The 22157-nt window shown below is 56.3% G+C and overlaps 2 protein-coding genes across 2 annotated transcripts; both read left to right on the forward strand.

Moving 5' to 3' along the window:
• Positions 1–711: 711 nt before the first annotated feature.
• EGR4 (early growth response 4) lies at positions 712–3680 on the forward strand. Its single transcript, XM_420888.5, has 2 exons — positions 712–1424; positions 1703–3680. Exons 1-2 carry the CDS (start codon positions 1286–1288, stop codon positions 2983–2985), a joined length of 1422 nt encoding a protein of 473 aa, XP_420888.2. The 5' UTR covers positions 712–1285; the 3' UTR covers positions 2986–3680.
• A 2553-nt stretch (positions 3681–6233) lies between these two features.
• On the forward strand, positions 6234–22108 carry FBXO41 (F-box protein 41). Its single transcript, XM_004936289.4, has 13 exons — positions 6234–6291; positions 8657–9577; positions 11988–12216; positions 12717–12796; positions 12903–13213; positions 13376–13617; positions 14036–14151; positions 14352–14504; positions 15750–15845; positions 16115–16233; positions 16463–16621; positions 17060–17175; positions 17914–22108. Exons 2-13 carry the CDS (start codon positions 8856–8858, stop codon positions 17974–17976), a joined length of 2406 nt encoding a protein of 801 aa, XP_004936346.1. The 5' UTR covers positions 6234–6291; positions 8657–8855; the 3' UTR covers positions 17977–22108.
• Positions 22109–22157: the final 49 nt, after the last annotated feature.

The raw sequence follows: 22157 nt of genomic DNA on the forward strand, positions 1-22157 counted from the left end.
ACGGGGAAAAAATAGCATAAGGCGAATAAGAGCCTGGGGAGATGTAAATCTGGAATAACAGCAGCCCACGTTGGGAGCGGAGCCAAAGCCCAACGCTCGGGGCTGCATCCGGAGGGCGCTGCGTCCCAATAGTGGGGCTGGGAGCTCCCACGGGACCCCGGAGGGTGTGCACACGTGTGTGTGTGTGTGTGTGTGTGTGTGTGTGTGTGTGTGTGTGCGCTCGCATACGATGGGGAGCGGGATTGCGTGCACACGCAGAAATGCATACAGATAACATGGAAGTGCATGTGAATGCACGCAGATGCAGGTATGCACGCACCAAGCCGTATCGCTACGCGCACAAATAGATGCACACGGATGCACAAGCACACGGAGCGGGCACAGACACACACACGCGCACACGCGGAGCAAAAGGACCGCGGCTCTGCAGCACCCGCGCAACCCGCAGCGATTTGTTGAGATACGGAGATTGATAGTTAAAAAAAGAGAGAGAGAGAAGGAGAAAAGGGAAAGGGGGGGGGGGGGGGGGGGGGGGGGGAGGGGGGAAGAGAGAGAAAAAAAAAAGAACCGAGAGAAAAGGCGGAGGGAGGGGTGGGGGAGGGAGGGGGCAGCGCGTCACGGGAGAGATTTCCTTATTGGGACTCCCTAGCCTACATCCTGAGTCCATATATGGGCATTTACGTCACGGCAGCCTCACTGGGGACTCCAGAAATGGCTGCGGCGGAAGGGTCGGAGCAGCCCCGCTGCAGCTATAAAGGGGGTGGCGGGGAGGGAGAGCCGGGTGTCCGCACGGGCTGCGCTGCTCCGCCGGCCCCCTCCCGCCCCCCGGGCACGGAACCCCCGGCCGAACCCCCAGCACCGCCCCGAGCCCCCCCGGCACCTTCCTCCTTACCCCTCGGATTGCCCTACGCATCCCTCAGCGTCTCTAGGATTGTTCCCAGCGCCTCACTGCATCCCCTGGAGATTCCCTGGCACCTTCACCGAGCACCCCAAGCACCCCCTGCATCCCGTGCGTCACCTCAAGCATCCCCTGCATCACTCCGAGCACCACAGAGCATCGCCCGGATAACACCAAGCATCCTCCTGGAGCACCCTGAGCATCCTCTGCATAACCCTAAGCATCCTCCAGAGCATCCCAAGCACCATCCGGATAACCCCAAGCATCACCTCGAGTACTGCAGAGCATCCTCTGGATAACCCGGAGCATCCCTGGAGGAACCCCTCCCGGCTCACCCGGAGCATCCCCCAGCCCACTCCATCTGATCCATCCCTGCATCCCAGGGAGATGCTCAATGTGATGGATTTCTCCTGCTCGGACCCGTTGTATTCCAAGTACGAGGAGAGCTGTGAGATGAAAGCCGGGGACCTGCAGGGCTTGGGGCAGCCTGAGCAGCAACTTCTGGAGGAGGCCGAATTCCTCGGAGGTAAGGGCAGGGCCGGGGCACCCTGCTGGGACTGCATTCCTCAGCCTGGAACCGCGCACATCCCCTCCTCTGCCCCTCAGCCCTTGGCTGTGGGTCTGGCAGTGCCCAGGGTGGGGGTGGGGAGGTGAAGCCCAAGGCTCCCTGTGCATCCCCGGGAGGGGCGGGGGGGGGGGGGGGGGGAACCACGCAGTGACGCACCATCAGACTCCCACCGTGCCCCTGTTTCTCCCTGTCTGTACCCCTTCATCTCTCTAATGCTGTCCCTTCTGCCTCCCCAGGTGAGCTGCTGGAGTACCCCCCCCCGGGCAGCCAGCTGTCCCCCTCACTCAGCTACACCGGCAGCTTCTTCATCAAGGCAGTGCCGGAGCACCCCCAGGACCAGGAGTCCCTCTTCAACCTGATGTCGGGGATCTTGGGCATCTCCCCCTTTGCCACCTCCGAGGGCCACCAAAGACACCTGGACGCACTCTATCCCTGTCCCGAGGTGGCACCCAACCAGATGGACCTCTACACCAGCTGCCAGCCTGAAATGAATGGCTCCATGCAAACCCCCTTCGCCGAGCAGAGCTACGGCAGCTTTCCCTCTGCGGACGCCGTGCACCCTCTGCAGCCTCAGCCCTCCTTGGGAACCACCTCCCAGTGCTTCTTTGAGAGCAAGCTGCTGGACAGCAAGCAGGACATCAAGCTGCCCTCCAGCTCCACGGCGCTGGATAAGTTCAAAGCCCCCTGTGCCCAGTGGGAGCCCATCACCCCACATCAACCCTTCCTGCCCACTGGCTTCCATCCCACCGAGACCTTCCCAGCGGGGGAGAGCAGCCAGGCCATGTTCCACCCATTGGGCTCCAAGATGGAAAACGCGCTGACCATCAGCTGCCAGGCAGAGCTCGGAAGCCTCACGGAGGATCCTGGCTGTTTCCCCAGCACCAATTTGGGTTTTGGCTGCGAGCCGGAGAACTTTGCCGACACCAAAATCCATAACCTCCCTGCCCAGCTGATGCCGGAGTTTGAGTCTTCCTTGGCACAACCCGAGGTCCTTCCAGGTCTGATGGGCCCTACCGAGATCCTCCATCCCCATCCCTCACCCTCTGTGCCCCCCACGGACTTTTTAGGCCACCCCGTGCCATCCTCCGTCCCTTCCCTGCTTCCCACCCCTCCTACCTTGGCCGAACCCAAGAAGAAGACGCGCCGCACCAAGTGCTCTTCCAAATGCTTCTGCCCCAAACCCCACGAGAAAGCCTTCGCCTGCCCAGTGGAGAACTGCGTGCGGAGCTTCGCTCGCTCCGATGAGCTCAACCGGCACCTACGGATCCACACGGGCCACAAACCCTTCCAGTGCCGCATCTGCCTGCGCAACTTCAGCCGCAGCGACCACCTCACCACCCACATCCGCACACATACGGGAGAGAAACCCTTCTCCTGTGACACCTGCGGACGGCGCTTCGCCCGCAGCGATGAAAAGAAGCGACACAGCAAAGTGCACCTGAAGCAGAAAGCGCGGACGGAGGAGAAGCTCAAAGGGTTGGGGTTCTTCTCGGTGGGTCTCTCCTTCGGCACACTGTGAAAACCCAACGTTGGTGATGGGAGATGGTGTTTCCCGATACATCCCATGGTGGGAACATCCCATGGTGGGAGCAACCTGGGGTGGCCCTGGAGATGGTGCAGCCATGGAGAAGGTGACGGAGAACGTGCCATAGAAGGAGCACTGGGAGGAGAGGTTCAGGCCAGGCAGTGCTGGACAGCGACTCACGTTGTCATAAAATCACAGAATCGTCGTGGTTGGAAAAGACCTCCAAAGATCATCAAGTCCATCTGCCACCAAGACTTTCCACCATTACCATTGAAATCAACACCTCCAGCCAATGGAGCCATCTCCAACCCGCAGAGACTGAGTCATCCCTACAGCTCCTCTTCCAAAGAGAAAAACAGGGCAAACTATGATGTTCAGAAGGGGATTACCCACAGTTTTTATACCCAGGGACACATCAGCTGGGGCTGTGTTTATACCCACGGACACATCAGCTGTGCCTCACCCGCATTGCACGCGGCGTTCCCGGCGCACTGAGTGTTTTCCCAATGGAAAGCAATGGCAGAGGAGCGGGCGCCGCGCGGCTTCATGGTGGAGAGCGGTGCGCGGCGGTGCCCCTTCGAAATGGTGATGTCGTAATTATGATTATAAATATTTTCCTGTTTGTAAAAAGAATCTATCAGGACTACTGCAGAGTTGTGTCTATTTTTGTAATTAAAGATTTGTTCTCATCTGAGCTCTCTCTGCCTTTCGAAACCTGCGCAGCAGCCGACGGCTGTGGGATTTCTGCTGTGGGTTTGGTTTGGTTTTGTTTTGTTTTTGACCTTTAGCTGCCACATCATGGGGGGAAAAAAAAGTGCCCAAATAACTGAGCACGGAGGGGAAACCCGTCAGCAGGGATGGAAAACCCATCAGCGGGGATGGTCTTCATCCCCCTATCGCAGGTTGGGCAGCTCTGTCCCAAGGCAGAGCTGGGAAGGGGCCCTCTGCAAGAAGGACGCTGTGGCTCTGGGTTGCTCTGCAGGGAGCAATGTGGCTGCGGATGCTGTGCCCTGGGCATCAGCCCAGCACTGCTCCTGGAGGGATTTGTCCTACTTGGAGCCCCGCAGTCGGCTCAGCCTCAGGCAGCCCCAACCTGTGGTCCCTGCGGTATTATGGGGGTGTGCTGCGGGAGGGAGGGATGGACACAGCATCCTGGGGGTCTCAGTGCAAGCAGTGGAAAGGATGTGTCCCCCTGAGCACCAGCAAGGCTTGGGTAGAGGGGAATAGGACAACATCCCGCAAGAAATGGGGAAAATGGGCCTCAGGGATCGAGGTTATTTCTCTCCTCTTTACCATCCCAGAAAATCAGGAATCTCAGCCAAAACTGTGTTATGGAGGAATAGAGATTTCCTCCTCCATTCTCTGTATCCCTCAGCCCTTTGTTGGCATTTGGGCTGCATCATCCTTTCAGGGATGAGGGACAACGTTATCCCCTGTTTCTGCCCCACAGAACCTGCTGCCACAGGAGTGGCCATGGATGGGAGATGAGGTTGGGAACCTGGACAAGAGGTCCTTCAGGGCTGCAGAGAGGCGGGATGGGGGCAGTTGTACCTGGTGCCCTAAGTCATAAATCTCCCCATGGACCTGTCCTTTAATCTCAGACCCCCCATTGGCACCCAATGGTGCTCATCCCCTTTGGGTGTGTTCCTGCTTGGCACCCGCTGCAACACCACACCAGGAGAGGACACACACAATTCCCCCGCGCCACTCAGCATGCATCATGCATGAGGCTTTATTAATACCCCTCCCAAAGTGCATCTATTATTGATGAGGGCCTGAAAGCTCTGCAAAAGCTCTGGGCTCCATAAAGCCTCCAAGCTCTGCTCCCCGGCCAGAGCTGCCAAGGGAGGAGGGAGGAAAGGATGGAGGATGCAGCTGACTCGGGGCGGGATGGGGCAGGTTGTACCCCAACCTTTCAGGGTTTCTTGGGGATGGGGACAGCTGTTTGTCCCCCAGAATGGTCTCCCCATGCCATCTCCCCAAAGCTGTGTTCACAAAGAAAGGAACACCATGCTGGGTGACTTTGTCACCAAGGACCGAGCTGGGGTGCTTGGGGATGGAGGAGGAATAAGGCAAGGACTGCTGTAGGGTGCCTGGGGACCAATCAGGACCAAGCTGAGGTCCAAGACGAGATACGGGGTTGGGACTAGATGATCTTTGAGATCTTCCAACCCAAGGCATTCTTTGGTAGTGGACCATGACCTAGGCCAGGACTCTACCAGGGACCAGCCTATGACCAAGGTGGGGGTCTCAGGCTCTGGATCAGGACAAAGCTGGGCAGTGAGGGACCAGACCAGCACCAAGTTGGGGAGCTCGGTGTTTGAGAACCAAGCCAGGATGATCAGGGACCAAGTCAGGCTGTCTGGGGACCAGATTATGACCAAGCTGAGAAGCAGCCTTGATCACTCCGGTTCTGGATGGGGACCAAGCCTGGGGACTGTGTCTGAGAGTCTGGGTACCAAACACGCGGGCTTAGGAACCAGAGCAGGACCAAGTCGAGGACCAAGCCGGGATGCTCAGGGACTGTTTCAGGACCAAGCCGTGTTCCTTGCACCCATGGATGGGGGACACAGCGATGCAGATGAGAACAGCCACACGCCCATGGGTTGCTGGGGGGTGCTGAGGGACCATCCCAGGCGGGTGCTGCCGAGGGCAGGGCATGGCTCTGGGGGGCAGAGGAGGGGAAGGGCGGACAAGAGGGTTGCGGGTTGGGGAATGCAGGTGCCGCATGGCAGCGGAGCCCGGCGGAGGGCCCGCGGTGTTCGTGGGGAGACAGGCAGAGGGAGCTGTGCGGGAGGAAAGCAGCAGCGAGCGGCACTCCGAGCTGCAAAGGAGGAGGAGGCGGCGGCTGCGGGCTCTCCATCCCTCCATCCTTCCGTCCCTCCTTCCTCCATCCCTCATCCCTCCATCCATCCCTCCATCCTCCTCCCGCTCCCCATGCGTAGCCCCCCCTGAGCCCCCGCTCCCTCCTCCCAGCGGGGCCTTCAGCCTCTGCCCTCCTCCTCCTCCTTTTCCTCCCGCCCCTCCCGCTCCCCCCCCCAAACCCCCCCCCCCGCCCCCCCCCCCGCTCCCTCTCCTTCCCCGGCCCCATGGAGGTGCTGCCCGCGGGGAGCCGCAGGCCGGGGACCCCGCATCTCTCCTCCCCGACAAAGCCCTGAGCCGCTCCGCAGCCGCAGCCTTTGTGCACTGGGGCGGGTGGGCGCTCCCCGAGCCCCCCACCCCCCACCCCCTCACTTATCCTCGAGGATAAGGGAAAAGGGAGAGAGATGCTGCCCTCGCCGGAGGAGCGCGGAGAAGCAGGTATGGGGCAGAGGATGCTGCGCTGAGAGGGGGTGGTTTGTCCCCATAGCAGGGGGACGCGATGGGGACAAAGATGGGAGGAGAGGGGGACCTGCTGGTGGGGTTCGGCCATCCTTGCCCCCCACCCTGCCGTCACTGCAGCCCTAAGGATGGGGACCGGCATCCTCCACCCTCCTTCCACCGAGCAGGTGGAGATGGATGGTCTTTTTATTTGATTTTGTTTCGAGGGGGGAATGGGGAAAGAAAAAAATAAGGCTAAACAATGCGAAGAAAGGCTCCATGATGGATCGCAGGTAGCAGCACCCGAGCAGCCCACAGCTGTGGGGTTTCCTGCCATCTCTGAGAGCACTGCTCAGCCTGGGGAGGGGAGGGGAGGAAGGGGGGGGACAGCGGTCCCCTTCAGTCTTTTTGTGATCATTATTTTGGGGTGGGAAGGAGGAAGGTTTGTATGGACCCACGGCCATGCCCAGGGCTGGGACCATGCGGCGTTCAGAGCCGCCTGGGCTGGATGGTGGCTCAGGGCTGGAGAACACAGAGCGAGGCGGGTTGGGTACCCCTGGAGACGCGGGCAGCGATCCAGGCCTGGAATATCAGCACTGCACGGTGCTGTGGCCCCGGCCCTAAGGCAGAAAAGCGCTTTATCATCCCACCAAAGGCACCCGATGGAAACCAAGTTCCCGTTGGCTTTGTGCTGGGTGGGCTCCGGCTCGCCCAGGCGGGGTTAACCTGCAGGGATGTGTTTTGTAACGACCCCAAAAAGCAAACCAGGCCAGCAGACGGCTGCAGGAGCAGCCAGGCAGCTCCATACATCCTCCCTGGTGTGTTTTTATTATTATTGTTATTATATTTTTGCATGGATTTCTTTCCCTTCCCGATTTTTCCCCCTAAAAGAAAAAAAAAATGGTTTGGATGGGTGTGCTGAGCCATAGGTGGCTCTGAGCCACCCTGGGGATGAGCAGGGGTGAAGGTTCAGTGGCGGATTATCCCCTCAAAGCTCCACGGTTTTGGGGTGTGGAGGGGTTTTAGGGTGATGGGAATTACCCTTTGCAGGATACGGCAGGGGATGTTCCCATATGGGGTCCCCTTGGTGCTCTGGGGAGGGGAACCACTACAGTATCTCTTTGGGGTAGAAACATGCTGTTTTATTTCAAGCTGGAACTCCGTTGCCAGGCCAGTCGTTTCATGCATGGTGACGGCCTGAAATAATTAAACCAAATTCCTCGAGAGAGAAGGAGGTGATAGCTGGGTGCTCCCAGCCCTGTGCAGTGCTGGTGGCTGGGTTTCAGCTGGCTTCTCCCATTCCCTAAGGGCTTGGTTTCCCCTTGATACTTCGGAGGGTTTGGGAGCAGGGGATAACCCCATGGAGACCCTCCCTGCAGCACTGCAGCATGGGGGTCCCACAGCCCTGGAGGGGGTTCTGAGACCCAAAACCTCATGGGGAACAGGGATCCTTCATTTGGGGTTTTCCCATCTCCATATCACATCCCTGGGAAGAGCCTGGGTGTTTATGTCTAAGCAGCAAACAGGCCAAACCTGATGGGTCTGGGTTGGTTAGGGGGGGGAAATGAGATGGAGGAGCATCAGCTGTGCCCGTAGCTAAGAGGGAACGGGAGAGGGGCAGCCCAGCACCCATGGGGTGATGCCATCACAGCTGTGAAATAGGAACATCCCCGAGGCAGTGATGAGACTCAATGGTTGTGGTGAGGGGCTGAACAAGTAATTGTGGGAGACAAATCCCAGTGTGAAGCTGCATAGGCTGATGTAAAAGGACTGGGTCACTCTGTGATGGGAGGAGATGAGACCCATCTGGACACAGGGATGCTCCTTGGGCTGGAGATCCTTGGTACCACAGAGGCTCCTTGCAGCATGCTTGTGCAGGAAGCACATGGAACACCTCTCGGCAGCAAACTAACGGCTGATGGACAGAGATTTCCCATGGGTTGTATGACTGAATCCTCCCAATGGCTGTGAGCTTTCACAAGGGTTGTGTACCTTCCAAAGAGCTTTGGATTTTCCCAAGGGTTGTGCATTTTCACAAGGGTTGTGGATCTCCCCAAGGGCTGGGGACCTTTTCAAGGGTTGTGGATCTTCCCAAAGGTTGTGGGTCTTCCCAGGGGCTGGGGACCTTCCCAAAGGTTGTGGATCTTCCCAATGGTTGTTGATGTTCCCAAAGGTTACGACGCTTCCCAAGGGTTGTGGATCTCCCCAGGCGTTGTACACTTTCTTGAGTGCTGTGCACCATTCCCAGGGTTGTGTATGAGTGGGAGAAACATGGGAGGGATGCAGACAGAGAACTGAGAAGGACCAAGGAAGGACTTTTGGGGACCCGTCATCCCTGTGTCACTAACGCCCCTCTCCCTTCCAGTGCCCAGCACCACCCGATGCTGACATCCCACAAGACTTGCTGGAATCCCACACCTGTCCCAGCACTCCCACCCCACCATGTGGAGCTGTGACCCCACCATCCAGCGTTCCCCAAACCATTCTCCATTCCACCTGTCCGTCTGTCCCGCGCCATGAGCAGCGTTGCACGGTTTCCCTGCATTGGGGCACGCAGCTGAGGGATGGCCTCGCTGGACCTGCCCTACAGATGTCCGCGGTGCGGGGAGCACAAGCGTTTCCGCAGCCTCTCCTCACTGCGGGCACACCTGGAGTACAACCACACCTATGAGACCCTCTACGTCCTCTCCAAAACCAACAGCATCTGCGATGCCGCCGTCTTCCCGTTGGCTGCCGACGGGGCTTTGTTGACACCGGCCGCCCGGCGGGACTACTTTGAGAGCACCTCTTTCCAAGGCAAAGAGCAGCGCTTCTCCTGCGACCTCGTCCCCGCTGAGGAGTTGGAGCCGGCTCCATCCTCCTCCCCTTCACCTCGTTATGTCCACGAGATTGAGATCCCATTGACTGAGATCTTCACCCGGGGCAAGGCTGTGGCTCCAGCCCCAACGCCGCCAGCCGCTATGGATGCAGCCTACGAAGAAGGCTTGGCTCGCTTGAAGATCCGCGCCTTCGAGAAGCTGGAGGTGGACAAGAGGCTGGAGAAGCTGACAGAGGAGGTGGAGCAGAAGATCGCCTCGCAGGTTGGCCGGCTCCAGGTGGAGTTGGATCGCAAGAGCTCGGAGCTGGAGAAAGCCAAGCAGGAGAGCCTGCGGCTCAGCCGGGAGAAGCAGGAGCTGGAGGACCGCGCGTCCGAGCTGTCCCGTCAGGTGGACGTCAGCGTGGAGATGCTGGCCTCGCTCAAGCAGGACCTGGTGCAGAAGGAGCAGGAGCTCACCCGCAAGCAGCAGTGAGTGCTCTGTTCCTTCTCGGTGCTGTGGGGTAGGGGGAAACGAGTCCTGGTGGAGAGCCGCAAGGAGCCCGGTGCTTCCACCAAACAATGCTCATTAGCACCATCCCTCATTAGGGTTTCATCCTCTTTCGTACAGGCAGTGTCCATGTAGACCCGAGCTCCTCCATGCCTATGATTAAGCTGTCATGGGAGATTGTGTCCAAGAGCCACCAGAGTCCCACTCCATGGCCAAACTGGGGATGCTTGTGGCCAGCTGCAGTACACGCTGGTGCCCATGCTGCTCCAATGTCTGTCCCCCAGATCAGGGTTGGGTCACCCCTTTGGCCCCACAGCTGAGTCATATTTATGCTCATGGTCGTAGAGATGAAGGGGACACCTCGACCATGCCTAATTCAGGGTTGTTTTTCCAGAAGGAGAGTGGTGTAACCTGAGCAGTGATAATTCAACTTGCTGTTTAAAACTGTGGCATTGCACTCTTCATTTTCATCCCTTGTTGCCCATTCTCTTGCCACTCCAGTGCTGCTCCAGAGATTCCTCCAGTCAAGCTTGGGATCCTTTTGCCCATCAGTGTCTCTTCTCTCAACTAAACAGGACCTTGTTACAAAAGAGTTTCTCAGCAAAGCTGGAGGTCGTGGCAGTGTCTAGAAAGTCAGTGAGGATCAGGTTAACCAGGGCAGTCACAGTTGTGCTGGACTGGGAGCACTGGTGGTATTTCTCAAGGACCTGTCTTGATCCTCGGTGCCTTTTACACATTCATTAATGATTCTGACTCCAAAACAATGGTGGTGGGTAGGAAACAGTGCTCATGTCCATGGGATTTGCTGGTGTTAGGGATGGCCCTGGGGTGCAGAGCAGGATGATGCCAGGTGCTGGATAAGGACAATAACTCTTGGTTAAGAGGTGTGTGTGTACGGGACAGGAGATTTAGGGGCTGCCATCAGCTGTCCCATGGGTGTTGTCCAGGGGCACCTCTGGGGTGTGCAGCAGAAGGACAAGAGCCAATGTCATGGACAACTGAGCAGGGCCTGAAGGGATGCGTAGCAGGTGGAGGTTGGCCAATGGTTAGGATGTGGCTTATTCAGTTCATGCACACTGTTGCTCCCTAAGAACCTAGGTTATGCACCAAAGCCACCTCTTGGATTTGCATCCCTTAGAGAAGTCCTCCAGCCCATCCACCATCCCATAGGTCTTCTGTGGCCACAAGATCCCCCTGGCTTAAATGAATATTTCCAGGAGGATTTAATCAGCTAGGAGGTAGGAAGCTTGTAGCACCCAGCGACATTCCAGAGCCCTCAGTGCTGGCGGGTAACGTCTATTGCTTGCTGCACCCTGTTTACATCTCAGCTCTACTGGCTTTGCTGAGGGTGTTTTTCCACCCGTTCCACGGGAATGAGAGATGCAAGAGATAGCCATCAGCATCTCCTTACACCACCGGCCACGTGCCAGCACCCCATTTGCTTTCCAAAGCTCTGGGACGCCTCGCCAGGAGCCTTCCCAAATTATTGCTGGTGAGCTCAATCTGCAAGCAGCAGGGGCAATTAATTGGTCATTAAATGGCAGTTAATAATCGATGGCATGAATTGCATCTCTATGGACTGCCTCCTTTTCTTCTTCCTCTTCGTGCTCTGGTTCAGTGCATGAGTGTGGCCGGGTGTATTTGTGTTTCCATGGTGCTTCTGCATGCAAGTGTGGCTCTGCATGTGTGGGTGTGGGTGTGCTCGGTAGCTGTGCATACCTGAGTGTGCAAACATGCGTTTATGGGGCACATGCATTTGCAGGGATGTGATGGCAGTGTGCTTGATGCATGTGTTTATAGGACTGAAGCAGCACCTCAGCAGGGCAAACCTCACTTGCCTGGGTCTGTCCATTGGCTCAAGGCTTCCAAGCTCCTTCTAATAACACATTAATGACAGTGCCTATGAGGCTCTGCACCTTCTGGGCTTAACAGGGTATAACGCTGAGCAGGATTCAGACTGCCCATAAGGCTTCTTCCTTAAGTCTGCCCTTCTCACATGAGGCAGACTACTATTCTCCATCATCACGCTACGCCATCACCATCCATGCTATGTCACCATCCATGCTACACAGTCACCATCCTTCTCCCTCTGCTCCATGGTACGCCTGGCCCCAGTCCTGGCAGCAGGGGCTTGGGCTGGTCTGCACATCACAGCAGAGGCACTGGAGATGTTGGATCCTCCAAAATGAGGTGGTCACATCCATCCTGCATGCAAGAGCACCCCCTGGTCCCCTGTGTGCCCAGGTTAGCCCCAGATCAGGCTGGTGGTAGATTGCGAGGCACGTGAGCATCCCTGGCCACCTGCTGGGCCAGATGGAGATGCTCAATGGGTCGAGTGGAAGAAGACCCACTGAGTGGGGGTGAGTGTCACCCGCTGTCCCCCTCTCGCAGGGAGGTGCTGCAGATCGATCAGTTCCTGAAGGAGACGGCCGCCCGCGAGGCCAACGCCAAGGTGCGCCTGCAGCACTTCATCGAGGAGCTGTTGGATCGGGCGGACCGGGCTGAGAAGCAGCTCCAGATCATCAGCAGCAGCTGTGGCACGACCCCGAATGGCAGTTTGGGACGTTGCGGCACGCCAGGCGCTAAGGCTGCCGGCCGACCGGTACCCACGCGGGCACAGGCACGAGCACGTGGCTTCTCTGGTGGATCTAAAGGGTTCAGTGGGGAGGCATGGGGGCACCTATGGGGGTGGGGGGGATTCATTAATGGTCTTGGTTGATTTCTGGTTGCTACACCCAGAGAACATGGGCAAGGCATGGGGGATGATGCCGGCGATGCATTTGGGATGGCCCAAAACATTGGATAAGAGGCGATGGCCTCAAAGTGCATCAGTGGAGCTTCAAGTTGGGTACTAAGAGAAATTTCTTCTCTGAAAGAGTGGTGGGTTAGGATTAGGGTTAGGGACAGGCTGCCCAGGGAGGTGGGGGAGTAACCATCCCCGAAGAGGTTCCAGAACCATGGAGACACGGCACTGAGGGACATGGTTAGTGGGCGTAATGGGGTTGGACTTGATCTTAGAGCTCTTTTCCAGCCTTAATGACTCCATGAGTCAGTCGACCTGCATTTCTCACATCTGATGGATTTCTCCATGTTGGTTCCTTTTCTCCTCTATCCCTACAGAGAGAGCGGCACCCAGGGCTGGGGGCAGCCGTGCATGGCCCCTATGCCATCCCCAACCAGCGCTCCTCTTCCAGCACTGGGTGAGTGCCCTATTTGGGTTTTTAATGGGACAAGGGGCTCACGGGAAGGGGACGCGCACCCTTGGGGATGATAATGAGCACTGAGGTTGTGTATCACCAACCCCAGGGCTTCGAGTCGGGCCAAAGCAGTGTCGCAGAGCTCGGGCTGCTACGACAGCGACAGTGCAGAGCCGTGTCCCACCGACGACACCGCCGATGGACATCCCTACACGGCGCGGGACGGCGGTCGGGGCTCGGGGCTGCGGCGTCAAGCCATCCAAAACTGGCACCGTCGGCCCTACCGCAACAGCACGGAGGGTGAGGAGGGCGATGTGTCCGACGTGGGATCCCGCACCACTGAGTCAGAGGCTGAAGGCTGGGAGCCGGAGGTGCCCGGCATCGCCGCATCCCGGCCCGGTGGCAGCTGTCGGCTGACGGGTGAGAATGCAATGGGAGGGCTCAAGGATGGGGAGGATGCATGGAGGGAGGGGATGTCACTGTGATGAGCAACGGCAGTGCGCGCGGTTTTTGGTTGTCCTTTTCCTCAACTCCATGAGAAGCATCCCTTTGTCGATGGCACTGATGGCCCCTGTCCCACAGCCAGGTCCGAGGGGGCTATGAGCAAGGGGGGCAGGCTGGAGAGGGGCAGCCCGGGCCACTCCAGCGAGGTGATCAGCCCTGAGATCCTCAAGATGCGGGCAGCGCTATTCTGCATCTTCACCTACCTGGACACCAAGACCCTTCTGCGGGCAGCCGAGGTGTGCAAGGACTGGAAGTTTGTGGCCCGGCACCCGGCTGTGTGGACGCGTGTGCTGCTGGAGAATGCCAGGGTCTCCTCCAAGGTATGGGGACAGGGGTGGCACAGTCTGGGGTGAGACCACAGAGGTGTTCTCCTTCCAGAAGGATGAAGCCATTCTCCTGGCTTGCATTGTGTGTTCATGCGTGCAGGGTGCCTGGTGTCCCCATCAAGGGGACATCGGTGCGTGCATGGATGGGTGCACTCATGCATGAGTTTTTCTGGCTGCAGGCTCACCTGTCCACACATTTCCACATTGTGCTCACACCCACCCATAGCTCTACACATGATTTTGTCCACGCATGCCCTTACGTATGCATTTTCACCAACTTATGGCAGAAACACCCATGTGTGTGCACGTGTGTGCTGCGGGGTGTGCAGAAAGTCCTCCTCCCATAGCCAAGGGTGGGTGGTGTGGGACATCAGCAAGGATACCCCCCATGACGGCCACCCCTGTTCCCCAGTTCCTGGCCATGCTGTCCCAGTGGTGCACCCAGATGCACTCCCTCACCCTCCAAAACCTCAAGCCACGCCAGAGGGGGAAGAAGGAGAGCAAGGAGGACTACATGAAGAGCACGCGGTGAGTCCCCGCGGCCCCGGGCACTCCCAGCACCCCTTCAGAGTTTATGATGTCCCATGAGCACCAATGTTCCTTCTCCACCCATGGCCGTTTGCCACCCAATGGCTCCCGCTGTGGGTTTTGGGCACTGACACCAACACCCACGGGTCACATCACTCTCCGTGGATTTCCAACACCTGATCCTGCCTCCATCCCCACAGGGGCTGCCTGGAAGCCGGGTTGGAGTCCCTACTGAAGGCAACGGGCAGCAACCTGCTGATCCTGCGCATCTCGCACTGCCCCAACGTGCTGACCGACCGCTCGCTCTGGCTGGCCAGCTGCTACTGCCGGGCCCTGCAGGCTGTCACGTACCGGTAAGGATGGCCCACATGGATCCCACAGTTCCCCACTGGGAGATGACAGGGAGTATCCCTGCAGTGTGCTGGGACTCCTCTGGTGCCCTTTGCTGTGCCAAGCATGACACAGACTCACCTCTCCATGTCTCCAGTCCCAGTGTACCCAAGGAATAATGAAAGGTGTCCCTATAACCATCATGCTCTTCTCATACATTCCTATGTAGTCATTCCCCTTGCTGGTTCCTTCCCACCATCCTGGTACCCATCTTGCTCACTTGGCCCAGCTGAAAGCATGGCTGGGATCTTGGTACAGGGACACTGCTTTATGTTAGAGAAGGGCAAAGGAGAAGAGGTGCATCAAAACTGGGTCCCAGTGAGGTTTCACCTGATGAGGTCACCATCTGACTGCCACCATCTGATGAGGTTTCCTAATGGGGAGTAGAGAACTTTGGGTCCCTCTATCTGGGGTTGGAAGTAGATGATCTTTAACAGACCTTCCAACCTAAGCCATTCTATGGTTCTATGATGATTCTATGACTCTGTCCTGAAAATGAGGAATGGCTCTGCTACGGAATCACAAAGATCTGACTTGGAGACCTTGCCCAAGAGCAAGGACACAATGTCCATGGCAGTGCCCAGGTCCTGGAGGATATCACAGGCTGTTCCTCAGGCTTGGCCACTTCTCAAGGTCTTCCAAGTGTGCTCAGAGGACTGCCTCGCATTGAACGAAGTGAGCTTGGCTGCAGCTCTTGTAACTCCACACTGTGAGACAGCCTGGTGCCACCAGGTTTAACCCAAAGATTCAGCCACTGCCCTTCCAAAGGCGTTAGAGCGAGTCCAAGCTCCTGGCACATCGTTTACCTGTGATTCTGATTCATGCTCTAATTAACCCGTCACACTCACAAGGGGCTCTTGGCAGGCGCCTTCGGTGGAGATGTGTGAAATGGTCATGATAACACCCACCGCTTATTTTTAGGCTTGTCTGAAGTTTCAAAGTAGGTCATTACAAGTTAGGAAGTGTGGCCTCAGTCTTCAGGATGGAACAGTAAGGAGGGTCCTTACTTAGTCTGGGTTGGTGATCTCATGACAGCTGCCTCTGACATTGATCCTCAGTGCCTCTTGCCTTTCTTGACATTGCACATCTGTAAGCACCATTCCTGACAGAAATGGTTGTGTTTTGGTTATACACTATGACTAAATACAGCTCCTGGGGCAACATCACTGCCAGCTGGGCCCACCAGGTGTGCTCTGTGTCCATTCCAGGAGCTCTACAGACCCCGTGGGTCATGAAGTCATCTGGGCCCTTGGGGCAGGCTGCAGGGACATCATCTCTCTCCAGGTCGCACCTCTGCATCCCTGGTAAGAGCCACAGTGGGGCTAGTGGGGTCCATGCTGAGCATGAGGGGACCGCTGGGCTGGGGAGAAATTTGGTGCCAGATCTACATTGGCTTGTGGGATCCTTGTAAGTTGAACAACAATGCTGGAGATCAGTTCGTGGGATCTGGAACTCAGCCCAATCCCTTGCCGCAAAGACGGGGAGCTGTTGAGTAGAGGCACCTCCTTCCCAAGACAGAAATGTTTTGAGGTGACCGAACATTGAACATCAAACACCTTTTTCCTCTCCCCAGCCAGCAGCCAACGCGTTTCAGCAACCGCTGCCTTCAGATGATTGGGAGGTGTTGGCCGCATCTGCGGGCACTGGGCATCGGCGGGGCAGGCTGTGGTGTCCAGGGCCTGGCATCCTTAGGTAGGTGGCTCTCCTCCAATGGGACAGGGAAGAGGGAGTGTTGCTGAGAGCATGGTACACCCCTGGGAGATGCCCTATGATGATCTGAATGGGCAAGAGTCTAATCCAATGACCATGGGTGGACTTTGCTCCTCCTTGCTTCCACCCATTCCTCCTAGCACCCCACTCCCATCAGCTGTCCCCAACCCTTCCCCATAGGGTGCTGAAAGTGGGTTCTTTGTCCTTCCAGCCCGAAACTGCATGAGGCTGCAGGTCCTGGAGCTGGACCACGTGGCGGAGATCAACCAAGAGGTTGCAGCAGAGATGTGCCGAGAGGGACTGAAGGGGTTGGAGATGCTGGTGCTGACCTCCACACCAGTCACCCCCAAAGCCCTGCTGCACTTCAACAGTGAGTAGCAATGCTGGTGGAGGAGGGACACAGTGTTGTCCGCTGACTAAAAGGCCATCAGATAAAAAAAAATCTGGTGGGGCTTTCCAGCCCTACTGGGAGGAACACCCCACTGACACTGGGAGGTGCTGGGAACTCTGTGGTGGAAGGTTTTTGAGGAGAGATTCAACATCCCTCTCCTAGGGATGGGTCAAGAAGAGCTGGCAAAACACCCAACTGGGTGGGATAAGGTTTTGCAAGGAAGAGGTGGGACTGATGAAATGGGATAGGACAACTGGAATCCATCATGGAGGTGGGTCATCCATCAAGAGTGGTTCTACTCTGTTATCAGGATGAGGTTTCCCCAAATATATAATGATGGGTTGTAGGGTAAATCCCAGATGTTGGGGAAGCTGTCCCCACAGTCATGGAAAATCCAGGTGGTGTCTTTGCTCCCAGGTGTGTGCCGGAACCTGAAGTCCATCGTCGTGCAGGTGGGGATTGTGGACTACTTCAAGGAGCCCCACAGCCCCGAAGCCAAGAAGATGTTTGAAGAAATGGTGAACAAACTCCAGGTAAAGGATGCTGGTTCCAGGTCACCCATATGCCAGCAGCCCCTTTCCCTGTGGGACCTGGGGACAAATTCTTGTCCACTGCTGAAGTCACTCCACAGAGGACCTTTTAGCTCACTGGGGATATCTTGAAGACATGCTCTGCTTCATACATATCCTACAGCCAGCTGGGTTCCACAAGGGCACAAGGTGCTAGATGCAGGGCAGGACATGGGGACATGCCCCATCAGCACAGCTGGATGAGCTAAGATGGCTTATGTAGTCCATACTCCGTTGAGCCCATGTGCATGAGCAATGGTGGGCAGTAACCCCAACCCACATCTAGCCCCAGCCTCAAAGACACTCTATGGAAGAGGATTTTTGAAAGGTCCTTCCTTGCCCACCAACACACCATGCAAACCCTGCACATCCATGTCATTTGCTCTAAGCTATCACTGTCCCCTGGAAATGGTTGGACTTGATGTGGTCTTTTCCAACCCTAATGATTCTATGACTTTACGATTCTAGGAGGTTCTATGAAAGGTGTTTTTAACCAAGCAGAAAACAAATCCAGAGTTGGCTTAAAGGGCATGGGATTAGGAGGCACTGAGGCAGTCCTTCAAGGAACCAGGTCCGCATAGGATGTAGGTGGTGGGGATGGAACCCATTCCCATAGGTTGCATGCAAGATGCTCTCCCCTTGCTGGCCCCGTAGGGCTGGTGCTGGCTCCCACACCAACCCCACCCTCTGCTCCTCTTCCAGGCCCTGAGGAAAAGACCCGGCTTCTCCAAGATCCTACACATCAAGGTGGAAGGAGGCTGCTAGACCTTCAGGGAACCACAAAGCACATTCCCTCTCCTGCCCTGTGGAGCCAGAGGCCCTGCACAACCAAACCCACCACCGCTGCTCCTCCGTTGCCGTTGGAGCTCAGAGATGCCGGCCCATGCACAAAACCCCAAACTCTTGCAGGCCTTAGCGAGCAGCCGGCGCTCGCCCCAGGGCCGGCTCATGAACGTGTCATGGGCAAGAAGGTGCTACTTATGGAAATTTTCCAGCTGCCCAAAGGGGCAGGTCCATGCTGTTTCCCAGGAGGGAAGATGGCTTCGAACCCCATGGCTGCCCATTGCCAAGGATCCTTGTTTGGGGAACGCCTTTTTCTTGGAACTCTCTTTTTTGGGGGGCTGTTTGTTGGCTTGGAGGCTGAGGATGACTCAGTCCATCCCACGGGCTCTTTGCAGAGCGCTGTGCTTAGTGCATCACCACTGGAGTGTCCTGTTCCTTCCATGGGCCAGTGGATGTGGGGTGGGAAGGGCCATTCCTACAGGGCTCCCGTTCACTTTCATTTCATATGTTTGAGAGAGGAGCACCCAAACGTGGGTAAATGCTGCCCAGAAGCAGCAGCCACCGCAGCACAAGCCCGGATGGCACAGCTGCATCCTGGGACTGTAGGAGCCAGAAGACATTGGGAACAATGGTTGCTCTCCAGAGGTCTCCATCCTCTCCACTCAGCCCTTCTGCCAAGGCAATAAACCATCACATCCCACATCCTCGTCCACCAGGAAACATGGATCACTCTCCTGTCTCCATCAACATCCACCACTTGCTCTCTGGAGCAAGTCATTTTGTGGAGAGAGGAACTGGCATGGGATCCACCTTTGTCACCTCATCAGGCAGCTTGAAGGAGAAACCTTGGCCAAATTGTCCTGAGATGCAAAGCAGCTGGTGGGAGCACCAGCCCGACTGCCCTGGTAGAGCCCATATCTATGTCCACAGCTTATTTTATTTCTGTTTTTTCCTTCTGGCTATCTTCTTCCTTCAAGGACATTGCCCCCTCTTCCCCCAAACACTCATCTTTTTTTCCAAAGGAAAAAAGGCTCTTGAAAGGCAACCAACAGGGTAAGGCGTCTCCGTCCTCTGACCTGGTGAGAAGATGCCAAAGGTCCCCAGGCCATGGGGAACACTTGTCAGAGCACTGCCAGCAGCACGGACATGTCCTTAACCACAGCTCCCTGCCACCCCACACCCCAACCAGGTGTGCTAGGAAGCTGAAAGAAGCCAACTGAGAAGAGCAAGTCTGGGGAGGATTTTCCTCTTCTCCTGGGACACTGCTGAAGGTTTTGGTGCCTGTCGGCTACAGGGCTGCCCATGGTGCATGCGTGGCTGGGAGGAGCCAGCTCTTCCCAGAGCATCTCGCTATCCTGCTGGGTGATGGGCTGCTGTGGAGCATCTATAGGCTCATCCTGGTACCACCATCCTCAACCACATCATGAGAGCGACAGACCTCAGCCTGGAGCTCCCACCATGCTGGGAACCAACAAGAACCCTGAGAACACCCAAATCACCGAAGCTGGTGGTGGGCTGGGGGCAGCTGCTGCCTCTCCAACCCCAGAAGACCATTCCACCCACTCCTTGTCCCATCCATGTTGTCCCCCCCCAAAGCAGGGTAGGGTTGCATGCCTTTTTTTGGCTGTAACCCCTGATTTGAAGCACCTGAAGTCCCCCACTGACAGCAGCCTTCCAGGAGAAGGCTGCTCCCTGTATGCACCAAACTCGGGAACCCAAAAACTGCCTGCTAGAAACTACCATGTCCTGGGGACAAGATCCACTAGGGGTTACCTCCACCCCAGGGCGGCCTGGACACGTATATTCCAGGTGCAGAAGAAGCAAGGGACGTCCTGACCAGCAAAAAAACACCAACCACCAAAGCTTTGGCCCCATGTGCCACTTTGTCACCATCCCACGAGCGTGGCCCCGGTGGAGGTATCGCCATTGGAAGCGGCGCAGAGACTTTGTGAAACCCCCTTCAAAGAAACAAAGTAAGTATTTATTTCTATAAAAAACAAAGAAGGAAAAAGAAAAAAAAAAAAAAGAACAAAAACAAGATTTTAAAGGAAAACAATATACTCCGCATGTTTATACGCTCTATGCTTAAAGACTATCCCGTGGGAGAGCCGTGTCTGAAGACTGTTTGCAGCCATGGAGCATCGGAGGGTGACTCGGCCACGTGTGATGTCCCCAAACCCCAACTCCACGAGGGTTTTGTCACAACAGGACAACCTCACCCCACATCGGTGCTGAGATCAGACCAAGCCATCCGCCTCCCCTCGGTACCTTCCCAAAAAGTCAGATTTCTGGCTTAGCAAAGCCACGCTTTTTTACCAAAATCCCCTGTAATGAGAGGCTCTGAGCAAGTTCAAGGCTCTGAAGATGGAAAATGAGCTTTTTCTCCACCTTTCTCACTGCCTGGGTTTGGTTGTCTCCCTTCCTCCTCCTCCTCTTCCTCAGCTGGGGGCGGAGACGGTGACAATGGTGGTAATGAGCCCTGTGTCTCTCCAGCCCTCCTGGTGTCCCCTCATTGGCCAGGTTGGTAATGGCAATTAGCTCATTAATGGCTCTATATTCCTTCAACTCATTGATTCCCTGATGGTTCCCTCCCCATCCCACCAGTGTGGCCCCACTGGGTGCCCACGGCCATGGGTTTCACCACTGCAGCATCAGCTCAACCCCATACCAGACCCTAGAGAAGCCCCACGGGGGCTCTGCGATGACAATCCCCAGCAAATCCAGAGGGCCCAGGGAGAGGAAAGGTGGTGATCAGCTTTAGCCTGGGGTCCTGGCAGCTTCCCACAGTTTGGAGGAGCTTTCTTTCTTTTCTTGCCCAAAGTTGCCCCATGGCCAATGTTAGCAGCATTCTCCTCCTGCACTCTGGGGCTGGACAGGGGTCTCAAGAGGAACAACACCAGCAAAGCTTGGGGGCCAAATCCATCCCAAATCCATGTTTTTCAGCCTCCCTCATGTGTTGGGTTTTGTGTGCACCCATCAAGAAACTGGTGGCACGGAGCCATGGCTCCATCCAAGGATTTCAATAATCAAGCAAACAAGGCAGTTGGCAAGGGAAAAATATCCCAGACGTTGACAGGGCTCACAGGCTGCAAGGCAGAGGACTTACATGGCCAAAAAGGTCTGAATTAGGTTTAAACAAACCAAAAAAAAAGCCACGAGAAATGTTGATGAAGGCTCCTCTCAAAGCAGTTCTTTCAGATCTAAGACAAGCCAAGATGAAGCTGGCAACGTGGGAGCTTGCGTGTGGCTTCTGCTGATCGTTTTGGGTTGAAAACCTGCAGGTTCAGGTGGAGTAAAGCATTTGGGAGCCAGTGCCAAATGACAAAATGCTTTAAAAAGAATCGAAGAACGGGGAGCAGGGTGACGTTAGCAGCTGGAAATGGCTTGCTGCAACCAAAGCGCAGCAGGATGGTAGCAGAAGGAGAGCAGTGGCAATGAGCGACTGCCACATGGCAGCAAAGAGATGGGAGAACTGCCCCAAAGCAGGAAAATGGGGTTTTCTGATCCAGCCCCAGGCTGGGGCCGGGGACAGGCATGTGCAATGGTAGGGGCGGGTGGGATTGCTCTGGGGAGCGAGCGCAGCAACGCACATTGCTTTGAGATAATCAGAGGACATGCTCCCCAATAGATATATATCCAGAATGGCAATCGTTTCCCTCAAGCGCTTCTCCTGGTGGCAGCTCAGCCCTGGAGAGCCGTGTCCGAGGCGCTCTGTACAGTGTGCCCCCTCCTGGAAGGTATTGAGTTGGCCTCCTAAGTTATTTTTTTAACTCTATATAAATCTAGGTCTATTTTAGTCTTTCGCAGCGATGTGCCAGTGTCTGGAGAACCAAACGTCCCTACCCCCCATCCCACGGCCACCCTGACCCCAGTGCTTGGCTCAGTGTGCTGGAGGAGGGGACATGGGGGTGGCCTTGGGGGCAGGAGAGGTGGCAGAGGTGTCCCCAAGGAGCTGCTGCCCACCTGCTGCACCAGACCATGGTTTTAGCACTTTGGTTGGTACTATCACCTGTAGACGCACTTTGATGTTGTTGCTTTGAAACTTTGCCGAGTGTAAACAATGTGTATTTAAAGAATTACAGGAAAAAAAAAAAAGAAAAAAAAGGTGTAAAGAGCTATTTTATCATTCGGTGTTGAATAAAGGCTCTTGAGAATGAGGTGGG

The sequence above is a fragment of the Gallus gallus genome, chromosome 4, assembly GCF_016699485.2.
Source record: "Gallus gallus isolate bGalGal1 chromosome 4, bGalGal1.mat.broiler.GRCg7b, whole genome shotgun sequence".
Lineage (NCBI taxonomy): Eukaryota > Metazoa > Chordata > Aves > Galliformes > Phasianidae > Gallus > Gallus gallus.

Bases quoted from the DNA above. Each gene is read 5' to 3' on its own strand.
- EGR4 (XM_420888.5), top strand. From the start codon at position 1,286: ATGCTCAATGTGATGGATTTCTCCTGCTCGGACCCGTTGTATTCCAAG. The intron at 1,425-1,702 runs GTAAGGGCAGGG...CTGCCTCCCCAG, and splicing joins GGAGGCCGAATTCCTCGGAG to GTGAGCTGCTGGAGTACCCC.
- FBXO41 (XM_004936289.4), top strand. From the start codon at position 8,856: ATGGCCTCGCTGGACCTGCCCTACAGATGTCCGCGGTGCGGGGAGCAC. The intron at 15,846-16,114 runs GTAAGAGCCACA...TCCTCTCCCCAG, and splicing joins GTCGCACCTCTGCATCCCTG to CCAGCAGCCAACGCGTTTCA. The intron at 16,622-17,059 runs GTGAGTAGCAAT...CTTTGCTCCCAG, and splicing joins AGCCCTGCTGCACTTCAACA to GTGTGTGCCGGAACCTGAAG.